The sequence below is a fragment of the Sturnira hondurensis genome, unplaced genomic scaffold, assembly GCF_014824575.4.
Source record: "Sturnira hondurensis isolate 20B ecotype Veracruz unplaced genomic scaffold, ASM1482457v3 Scaffold0006496, whole genome shotgun sequence".
NCBI classification, from domain to species: Eukaryota; Metazoa; Chordata; class Mammalia; order Chiroptera; family Phyllostomidae; genus Sturnira; species Sturnira hondurensis.
The window spans coordinates 2,604,637-2,616,081 of NW_028079127.1; the positions used below are offsets into that span (position 1 = coordinate 2,604,637).

Genomic DNA, 11,445 nt, shown 5'->3' on the forward strand with positions numbered 1-11,445 from the left:
TGAAAACTTAAGAAGCAGTGTTGGCTCTCTGACAATGGTCTTGAAGGCCTCTAGACTGGGAGCTCAAGCCAGTATCAGGCCCTGGGAGTGGACAAGCCCAGGAACTTGAACCAAGGCAGAGCCAATCTTGGAAACTGGGCACGTGAGCAACTCCTACTTTGAAAAGTATGGGAAAGTGCCTAGTTGCCAGCACGAGCCACATTGAGAGAGAGGAGGACAGTACCACTAAACGTGAGGTATCCGCACACCTGTTGGGCATTGGAGCAGACTCCCAGTCTGTGTGAGTGAGGCTGGGCTGATTTCACTGCTGTAAGGAATGGCGGAGGCAAAGGAGCTGCTTGCTCAGTTACACTTGGAAGGGCCTAGACTACAAGCTGGGACAATGTTAGGCCTCAAGTTAAGAAGCTGGAAGGCAGAGGTGATAGAATGGGCAGGCCCACCTATTCTGGGTGGTAAGAATGCAGCATTAGACCCACGAGCAATCAATGGATATGACTAAAAGAAATCTGCAAAGTAGCGTGTGTTTCTCCCTATAACTGAGCTCAGACTTTCTAATTATATGAAACAACATAGTCCTTTACAGTCTAACAGCCCTGGGTCTGAATCCTGGTTCTGCCACTTACGTGTGACTTTGGGCCTCAGTTTTCTCAGCAATAAATGGTACAAAGAATCATTGTGAAGAGGATAACATGACAAGAGCTAATCTATTTAAAGCACCTGGCACCAGTTTTGCATGTGCTGATACAAGCTCAGGAGACAACTGTCATTCTTAGTTGTACAAAAGGGCATTTGAGGGTGGCTGACAGTTCATGTGGGAGCGTGCCGCATCCTGGAGGAGAGGACCCCCTCCACACATCCTTCTCTCCAGGGTGTTTCATCCACTGCTGGACCTTGGAACCTTTTTTTTTTGTACCTGCAGGAGCAAGTTAGGAGGGTCAGCACACCTAACGTGGATGTTGGCATCTGTTGGCAGGCAGTGAGGTTTCCTTGATAGTCCTCAGGGTCCTGGCCATCGAAGGATGGACAAGGGGAGGAGTAAAGATGCCACATGAGGACTAAAGCTGCCAGACCGGCATGTGGAGAGGACACACCAAAGACCCCTTAGGAGACTAACAGAAATAACTTTTAGGGAGGTGGTGCCTTGAAGGGACTACTTTGCTGAATGAGGCAGTGATGGCTTAATTTGTGATCAATAAAGTAAGTGATCTTATTTTGCAGCAACAGGCTGGTGATGCTGAGGGTATTGGCATGACATGAAATTCTGCAAATGTATCTCCTTGGTTAAGGTCCACTTCCAATATAATTTACTCAATCACTCCTTTAATAGCACAGTTTCTGAGTATATCACATGTGCTAGGCTTTCTGCTAAGTGTTAGGCATACAGACTGTAATGAACTAGAAAAAGAAAAGAGAAAAAAGACAAAATTCCTACCTCAGGTTGCCAATAGCAGAGGCCTGAGACTAACAGTGGCTTTATCCTAAAAATGACTAGCCCTACTTACAAATATCTCCTGAATCAAAAGCACTGCCTTAAAGTTGCACAACTGAGTCTAAAACTATAGCACCTTTAGACATTAATTAAGCAGAACATGTGAAGGATACTAGCATAGATAGTATGTCACTACATATATATTTATACATGTAAACACACATGTGATCCTAATAAGATCTGATGTTCTAAATGTCTGAGTCTGTATGCTGAGCCACATTAAAAAAAAACACACATAAACTCACACAGACAGCACAAAAGTGATAACATTTATCGTGATGATGTTTACTGAGGGCTTATGTGACAAACTTTGTTCTAAGAGCCTTACATGTAAAAGCTCATATAATCATCCAGACAATCCTATGAGGCTGGTACTATTATTATCCCCATTTTATACAAATGAGGAAATTAAGGCACAGAACAATGGAGGGACTTGCCTGATATTCCAAAGCAAGAAGCAAAGCCAACATTTAAGCCCAAGAAACTGGATCCCAGTGTCTGTGCTCTTATTCCTACTGTCATGTTGCCTAATCAATCTGAGTGATGTACATCTTAGCTCTAGGATTTGTTAAAGGGAAGTCTAGGGTCTTAAAGAGTTAGACTCCCAGAAATGCTCTGTAGATCTGTTTCCTCTCCTTAAATTTGCATGTTCACAGAAGCAGCTGAACACTGTCCCAGTTCACAAAATGCTCCTGACTCTCAGAAGCAAATAGAAGTACAAGTTCACACCTTACTCTGACCCTTTTCTACAAAATCTATCATGGGAACCTTCACAGGAACAAATTCTGCTATATATATAAATGTATGAATGTGTTGTTTCTACATATATAAATATGTATGTACATATAACTTCAAAATATATGTTCTTAGGTGTGATAATAGCATTTAAAAAAAACTTTTTAATTTGGGCCCTGGCTGGTGTAGTTCAGTGTATTGAGTGCCAGTCTGTGAACCAAAGGGTAGCCAGTTCAATTCCCAGTCAGGGCACATGCCTGGGCTGTAGGCCAGGTCCCCAGTGGAGGAGTGTGTGAGAGGCAACCATACATTGCTGTTTCTCTTCCCCTCTTTCTCCCTCCTTTCCCCAATCTCTAAAAAAAAATTAATTAATTTTTAAAACCCTTTTTAATTTGTTATAGATAAAACAAAAATATTCACAAGTCAACTGTGGAGCTTTGTATTTGCTTTTAAATATTCCAGTTTCAAAAAACAGTTGAGGGCCAGGACTAGATGAAATAAGATTCAAAAATGTTAAAGATTATTATAGCTGACTGATTGGAAGGAATGAGATTCTCTCTACTTTTTATATGACTCAAAATTTTCATTGAAAGGGTTTCCTTCTAATGCTCAGAAGAAAATAAATAAGAATTTGAAGAAATGAGGGAACAATTGGTCTGAATATGGGAGCAGTCTTTAATTTTTAAAAATCAACATCGATTTTTCAACACAGTCCAGGTGTTGGATGAGCCCAGTAGCCTCAGCAAGAAGATTGGTCTGTGCCCCCCAGGGCTTGCAACCAATGAAACCATTGCATATCCTGTTCAATTCTATTTATTTTTACTGGAGGTGTGAATCAAGGAAGGTTAATGGGGTACATGATCCTTGAGATAGACCTAGAAGGATGAGAAGGAATTGGTAAGAAGGGTGGGAAGAAGGAAGGAACATTTGTGGCGACGTTACAAAGAGGCCAGCTTATGCTTACAGCCATCAGGGCGTTTTTTGTGACCAGTGGGAGAAGCTGTGGGGAGAGAGATGTGGATTTAAATTCTGGCCTTTACCAGCTTGGCTTCCCAAAGAGATGGTGAGCTGTCTCTGGGGTTCATGGAGATCCCTCCATTCCTCATGAGCCTGCATTCCAACATTTTCTGGAGCCTCAGCCCTGGGCTGCAGCCAATACTCTGTTGCTCGGCGCTAATGGCACCAGACTCTGTGGAGCACCAAAGATTGCCCTTGGGGACACGGACACCCACAATCATATGTGCATCACCCACCAGGCTCTTACCACTCAAAGAACAGTTTTTTGAAACACCAAACTTATACAATGCCATTGGTAGTTGCCATTAAGAGGAGGAATAACACTTTCTGAACAACAGAACAAGAATATTGCAAAGCAGACGTTTAGAGGAAACAATAGAATCAGAACCTCTTTGGAGCACTGCCTCTACCACCTGCTAGATGGGTAATGTAATTCTCTGGGCCTCATTTCTCTACCTGTAAAAAGAAGTCAAATTCTACTTTTCTTTAATAGGATAACACATGAGAAATATCATATGTGAATGTTACATGTAAACATGTAAATGTTATAGAACTATATATGTGGAAATAGAAATACTTATTACCTTTCAGACATTATGAATACTAAAAATGATTAATGGGCAGAATAAAGCTCCATGGGCATCAGCTCCATGAAAATAAGAACTGCTCACTGTGTCAAGTTCAGTGCCAAGAACACAGTGGGTGCTCAATAAATACTTGTTGAATAAATAGATCAAACTCAGCTGAGCAGCCACAGAAGGTCAGTTTAGGGGCTGGAGGTCCATGCTTCTCTAGACCTAGCCCAGGCTTTTCAGCCACTATATCCCTGCCCTCCTTTTCCCTCACCGTCCTTCAGTGTCCGTGTCCCAGGCTGTCCTCACACACCACTGTGAGATCTCTATGCTGTGGGGCTGCCTGTGGGCACCTGGGGGTTTTCCTATGATGAGAACAACAGAGAAAGCCCCAATTCCTGCAATTGCAGGGGACCTGGGCTGCCCAGACATAAGCACCCACAGGCACAGCCAGCAGTACAGCGCACAGGACCACCGTGATGTGCAGGAAGCGCTCCCGTTCGTCCAACCCACGGTGCTCCCGGCCTGTCACAAAGACCACACACTGGCCCTGGTGCAGTGGCTGGTCCCCCAGGCTGACACATGCCTTGTATTTTGTGCCTGGGAGGAGGTCATCCATAACATATGTGTTGATTCCAGGCCCAATATAAACCACCTCCTTCCTGAGGGATACATCTGAGGCAACATAGAGGGTAGCCCACTTCTCTTCAGACGTATTGCCCAATGTAAACCACTCCAGCAGGACCCCATGCATGGTTTGCTTGATGAGCCGCAGGTTGATGTAGCCATTACCCTGTGAAGGGATGGAAAGAGAATGGGATGCAGGCAGAACCAGAAGAGGCTGGACGTGGAGGGAGATGACAACAGTGCTCCTGCCGATGGAATTAGAAGCCACACAGGTGTAATTGCCCCTGTCTACTAGGTGGGCCGCAGGTATGACCAGCTCTGACAGAACAGCATCTTCTGCAGTGGATGAGGTCAACACTGGGTGGAGAGAGAGCAAAACAGCTATGCATTTCCCTGATAGACAACTGGAGTGTCCAGCAGTGCCATTTTTTAAAGGTGGTGGTTACCATTTATTAAGCATGTACTTGGTGTCAGGTGTTTGTCTCTCAACAACCCTTTAAGACAAGTACCCAATTTTTACACATAAGAAGTTGAGGGTTGGAGTGTGATTAAGTGACTTTCCCATAATGAGTGCTATGCAGAGACAGCAACTGATCTGAAAACTTGTTCTTCTGTCTATGAAGTTCTTCAACCACATTAGCTACTTCCACCAAACTACCTTAGCTTTGCTGAACTAACACCATGGTTCCCAGGATATCTCTCACAACTGTGTGACTGTGCAACATTGTGACCTTCAAGAACTTCCCTTTCACTCCCAGGATGTGGAGTGATTTAGAACTTGGAGCCAAATTCCTGGGTTCTATCTGTTACTAGGTCTATAATTTTTGATAATTTCTTTCTCTTTCCCTGAATTTGCTCATCAATAAAATGGGATGATAATAGTACTTACTCAATAAGATTGATAGTAAATGGTCTGTGTTGGCTGTTATTATCACTCACAGAATAGATGGTGCAAGGAGACTAATTACAAAGCATCACAAAAGATAATACCCAGATGCATTTCACTGTTCTCAAAGAAGCTACAATAATAAATCCTATATAACTTTCATTGGTGTTTAAATTCGAGCCTATAAAATATGATCAAAATGGTAGAAAAAAGTCAAAACTTCAGTTAATTCAATATTTTTAATCATTCAGATGTTTTTAACCACATATACAAATGTCTGGATGACTGACTGTATTTCTCAAGTTTTACTCAGATAGTTCTAGTTGTCTTCTAGACAACTTCTAGATGCCACTTGAGAGGCCATCTTATCTTCGTGATGTGCCCCAACCTTCAGGGTATCATTAAAGGTGATTCCAGCTGAGGTACAAAAACACAGCAAGCACAGAGCTTCAGAAAATGAGAGGCAGGTTTGAATCCCAGTTGTGGGGTCCACGGGCCCACCTCTCTCTGGATCCTAGTGTTACAACTTCAAATCAATAAGGTTTGGTCAACAAAGTGGTGAAAAGTATAAAATTCAGTCAATATCCAGGACTTCCCATCCTTGCCTGATGTTAAGAATTAGCTGGGGTGTGGGGGTAAAGAGTTGGGGAGGAGAAAACACTTGTTAAAATTTATATTCTCAGGTCCTCCTCTGGATTCACTTAATTCAGATTTCCAGGGCAGAGGAAATTTGGAAATATTATTTCAAACAAACAGCCCAGGTGAGTCTGTTCAGGTAAGTTCAGGAAATATGTAATGGATAATCTCTAGAATTGATCCTAGTCAGAAATTACCATTATTTAAAAATACACAATATAGTGTTTGCATCCAGAAAGTCTTCAAAATTATATTTGTTCATAGAATTCTGTAATATTTATACAATGTTAAGTCAACTCCAAGATATATATTTACATATGTCTATATAAGATATATATGATTTATGTATAAATATACATACTGGTACATCCTGGCAGACAGGATGGCCAAGTTGCATGTAAATCGATAAACATTCATATATATTTATAAATATATATTATATATATCTTGTATAGATATGTATGTAATCATTTAAAAGAATGCCAATAGTGTAATACTACCTAGTTGTGATGTGTATAATTCAGGCCCATCCCAATCTTACCTACACCCATTTTACTACCTCTCTATTGAGGATAGGGTTGCTATAGACCTCCCCATTCTTCCAGATATAGTAAGAGAGTGTATGTGGCTTACCATCAAATTCCCTCCACATGCTCAGGGGATACATCCATATAATGGTTGGTGAAGGGCTGGCTTGTGCCCAGCATTTCAGGGTTACATTCTGCCCCACTTGGATGGTGACATTGGCACTGGGGGTTGAGATCTTGGGTTTCACGCAAGCACTGAGCTCAGTTTCATGAAAAAACTGCCCTGCCTTGGAGAGAGGGCCTCGGCACATCAGATAGGGATTCACCAGGATGACTGGGAGGCTGGTGATTTTTACAAACTGGAAGAGTCCCCTTAGGCGACAGTCACATAGCCAAGGGTTATTGTGCAATGCCAGCACCATGCTAGAGAGAATCTTGTCCCCACAGTCAGGCTGCTGGTGTTTCTGGTAGGCTGGCCAGTTTATGAAGACGCTCTTGGATACAACTGTAAGCCTATTGGAAGATAGATCAAGGTAGGTCAGGTTGACCAAGAACTGAAGAGCCAGCTCAGGGAGTACATCAATCCTGTTGTGTTTGAGATCCAAGACTCTCAGGAGAGGGGTGGCACGGAATGCTGTCCATGGTACTGAATGAAGTTTGTTCCCTTCCAGTCTTAGCTCTTTCAGTTCTGACAAGTGTTCCAGGGCTCCTAGATGGATCACAGTGATGTCATTAAAATTGAGCCAAAGGTATTCCACTGTGCTCATGTTGACAAAAGACCCTCTGGGCAGCTCAAATAAGGATGAACGTTCAATTCTTACTTGCTTGAACTCTTCAGGAAGTTTCCCTGGGATCTTTCTCAAAGAGATAGACACACAGTGCAGAGTCCTATACAAGAAACAGAAAAACTTTAAGATGAACATCAGGAAACTGGTAGGTGGTATAAGCTCATCCCAGCATTAGACTATGAATTAGAAAAAACATTACTCACTTGAAAAAAATAGTTATACCTATTTTGGTAAAAGCTCACAGTTCACCAAAGTTCAGTACCAACTAGAATGAGCCTCATAGAGTTTTTTCTAATTCCCTGCAAATTCTAGGCATACTCCCACTCCAAAAACTCCCCAAGGAAAGCCCGTCTTCTACAGCTCTGTGGCATCTCGCTAGCACAACGCACCTGCCAAAATTCTCCTCTGAGCAGGTACATCCTGGTGGACAGGGTGTCCGAATTGCATGTAAATCCAGAAAGGCCAGAACTAGCAGGAAATAGGGGGAAACTGAACCCATATTCCTCTGTAAGAAAATAACTTCAGAGTTTTGAGTAAGATAGCCTTGGCTTGTAAGTGGTAAATCCTATTATTGGTAATCCATGGTGATGTAGGTCAGCACAACAGTGGAAAAGCCCCTGGACACTCTGAGGTCTGTTGTGGCCCAGATCACAGGCTTAGTAAGAACCCATAATGTTGGAGCTACATCTCTTGACTAAAGTCAGAAAATTCACCCTTTGTCTGGTTCTTGACTTCAGAAAGCAAACTCTAAGGCAGATGTCAAATTCTGTCCTGATACTGCCTTCCCTCAGTTTCTCACTAAAATATCTGAGACACCAGCAGGCAGTGATATTCTGAGCACTATGGTTAATATAATTTGGCAAAATTCATTTAATATTTCATTAATCACAACTGGATCCTGGAACCTAGAATCTCCAAACATACTGTAAAAGTGAATGCAGATGATGCGTTACAAGTAATTCTGTGACCATGCCTCTGTATGGTTCTCTTTTCAACACCTTGTGTGGTGGAGTTTTATATGGTGGAATTATATATACTGCTTTAAGGCACTGCATCTGCCACTGAGCTGACCAGACTCCGAGCAGCATTATGGTGCAAAAGGTAAACTATGGGGGTGACTTTTCTGGCAAGTCCCCCCATCTGCCATGGATGAAAGTAAACAAGACATGACATGATCTGCTTAGGGAGGAAAGGTGGCCAATCCCTCAAAAGGGAAAGGCCTTGAGCAGTGGTCAGTTTCTCAGGGGAAAAAGGCATTGAGCCCCTTCTTCCAAAGGCTTTTATTGGGTTGCAATACACAGGAACACAGGGTGGCAAGGATCAAACAGTAGATAACATTTCAAAGAAATCTGAGGGCTTAGTCTGAGTCAGAATATGTCAGGAAGAGAGTTTTGCAGAAACTTTAGGGTTTCTTGCTTGAACCCTTAACATATGAATGAAAGCACTCTTAGCAGAGCATATTTCACAGGTTTTTCAGGAATTCTTTGTGATGACAGATTTTTCCCTGGACACGTTCTGGCAGGGCAAGGAGCTGTGCCTCTCCCCAACAGGTATTCAGGCTTAAGGGGATTAGAGCCAGGAAGCGCTTCTCCCAGAGAACATGGGGACTCAGGCTATGTCACATAGGTGGGGGGCATGGGTCTATTGCTCACTCTTTGTTGCAGCCCCCTGAGTCCTTCCATGATGGCCTCCCAAGAGGTCAAGTCTGAATTAGGTTGCTCCCCACTGTGAGGAGACTTATGGGTCATGGACTTTTGACCAAGCTTTGGGGGTAGGGGGAGGAAACTGAGGCAGCATTTGCTACCAGAGACAAGCTTTTTCTCCTGTGGCTCACATTCTGGAGGTTACTCACAGCCTTAGACATGAGAGACAGTTTACAATACCTGAAACCAGGCAGAGCGGTCTACAACAGTAAACCACAAGATTGTGTTTTCTGATTCAACTAAAGCACATTTTTTATTTTATCTTGGATCTCATGACTTTTCCTGAATGCTGTATTTCTTTCATTATAAAAAGAAAAGACCGATATTTTAAAGTTACATATATGTGATTTTTGGATACTTGTGCTGCCACCCATCATTCAGTAAAAAAATATCTATTGGTCCTCTGCTCCAAGCCACACACTTATTAGGTGCTAGAAATGCAGTGGTGAGAAAATATAGACTTGATCCATGAAGTCTTCTCTCTAGCCTGTGCTTCCTAGCCTTGACATCTTTGGAAAGTCATTCAACCTCTCTGAGCATTAATCTCTCCCCTGCAAACTGAGGAAATTAACAAACACTTAACAGTGCTTCTAGGTAATTTTGAGATTATGTAAAATAAAGTACCTAACATACAGTAGGTGTCCAATAAATTTTAATTCACCTCCCATATCAACATACTCTTGAAGAACAGCAAAGTCTACTTACCTGTTACTTGGAGTACTTCCTGGTAAATACTGAAATTCCATGGGTTCCCTAAGACTCATGATACACATTATTCCCTACAAAAGGCCTCAGAGAAGAAAATCCTCTTAGCTAACTAGTGAGGGAGAAATGGGTCACAACTAAGCTGATTATATGTCAGGCTTTCCATTCAAGCCAGATATATTTCCTGGAGTTTTCAGACATTCACAGTCTGGCTAGATCTCTAGAGTTCCTCTCAAAGTAAAAATCAAAACAAGGAGAGTGCTATGGGCACACAACTTCTGGTGGACATGGAGATATGCTGGCTAGACCCCTTTCAAAGAACGAGTTGATGGTTACCTGCAAGGAGTGTTTTCATGGGGCCATTCCATTCCTCATGCAGACCGCATGCAGTGACTGAGGGTTTGGCCAGTTGGCCTGATGGGAACAACGCTGATGGGTGATTCTCGTTCCAGAGTCCCCTACAAGGTTGGCCAAGATTTTGTTAGGTTTACTTCATGGGAAAAAAAGTGTGTTTTAATCCACATGTATCACAAACCACTAGTGATTTTTTCTCACTCCAAAATATAAAAGTGTAAGGAATTCTCACTCTACCTCCACACACACAATTTCTTCTCTGTTCATTCTGTTTCAACCTCTTCAAATGAGTCCAGTTCAGTCCAACCTTCTAGCGGTTTGCTGAAAGCTTGTCACCTTTGGAATCCCTCAGGCCACATCAGCACTGCTCCACCTCCTCTCCCAACCCTTCATCCTCTGGTGTCCTAATGAGGCATATGGGCATAGGGAGTAAGTATGGTGTCAGTTACATCTGGAGACTGGTACAATTAAAGTTACGTGGTTTATATTATTTTTATTACATAACTAGTGGTTAAGTGATGTCCCTAAACTCAAGGGACTTAACACCAAAGGAAAGGAGTCTCAGTGTATTACACCCCTACCTCTCTTCCTACGGGATGCTTTTAGGAATTGGGCTTTCAGAGTGGAAGACACAGAGTCATAGGAGAGAACTTACTCAGTGTTTATGCAATCATTATATATAAATGGCCCTCAGGCTGTAGCTCTCTGGCTTTTCTTAACAGAATATTAATCAGAGAGTGTCTTATCTACTCATTTGGTGGAACTTTGATACAACTCAGACAGAGAACTAGGCAACTCTCAGAAAGTAAGACGTACTGCCCTTCCTCTTTCTCAGGCTGCTGCTCTTCCCTCACTCCTCCACCAGTGACGTCTAAGATGTCCCCTTGGTCACCTGTGTTCTTTGGCATGCCTGTGATGGGCACACAGAATACTCTATTCCCAACCCTCTTGAAATAGGGAGACTATGTGCCTAATATTCTAGCCAATACAGTGTTAGCAGAAATTATGTTTTAAAAGCCCCTACGTGACTTGCGGGGCTTCTCCAGTTTCTCCTTTCACTTGTTGCAGCAGTTGGTGACATTCTGGGTGGTGGCATTTTCAACAGCCTGGGTCCCTGAGTAAATAAGTGGAGCAGAACTCTCCCTTCACCCACATTTCTTACTGACTCAAGCAGACTCTGTGAGAGCAAAGATAAATTTTTCTAGGTCAAGCTACTGAAATTGGGGAATTGTTAGCACAGCATAAGCATAACCTGTTCTAACTAGAAATGCCCTTGCAATCAAATAGAGTATGTTCAAGTACTTGTAAATTCATTTTTGTCCCTCTGGCTTATATAATAGAACAAAAATTTCCAGCTCTGATTCTCTACACACACTGATCATTAAGTACCTTGGTTGATAGTCTAA

The 11,445-nt window shown here is 42.5% G+C and overlaps 1 protein-coding gene across 1 annotated transcript; it reads right to left on the reverse strand.

Moving 5' to 3' along the window:
* Positions 1-2,879: 2,879 nt before the first annotated feature.
* LRIT2 (leucine rich repeat, Ig-like and transmembrane domains 2) lies at positions 2,880-7,840 on the reverse strand. The gene is made up of 3 exons (XM_037049358.1): positions 7,667-7,840; positions 6,596-7,377; positions 2,880-4,797 (listed from the first exon to the last, which is right to left on the reverse strand). Exons 1-3 carry the CDS (start codon positions 7,774-7,776, stop codon positions 4,094-4,096), a joined length of 1,596 nt encoding a protein of 531 aa, XP_036905253.1. The 5' UTR covers positions 7,777-7,840; the 3' UTR covers positions 2,880-4,093.
* Between the last annotated feature and the right edge of the window lie 3,605 nt (positions 7,841-11,445).

Coding starts and splice junctions, on each gene's coding strand:
- LRIT2 (XM_037049358.1), bottom strand. CDS start 7,776: ATGGGTTCAGTTTCCCCCTATTTCCTGCTAGTTCTGGCCTTTCTGGAT. Junction 7,378..7,666: donor TCAGAGGAGAATTTTGGCAG/GTGCGTTGTGCT, acceptor TTTCTTGTATAG/GACTCTGCACTGTGTGTCTA. Junction 4,798..6,595: donor CATGTGGAGGGAATTTGATG/GTAAGCCACATA, acceptor CTCTCCACCCAG/TGTTGACCTCATCCACTGCA.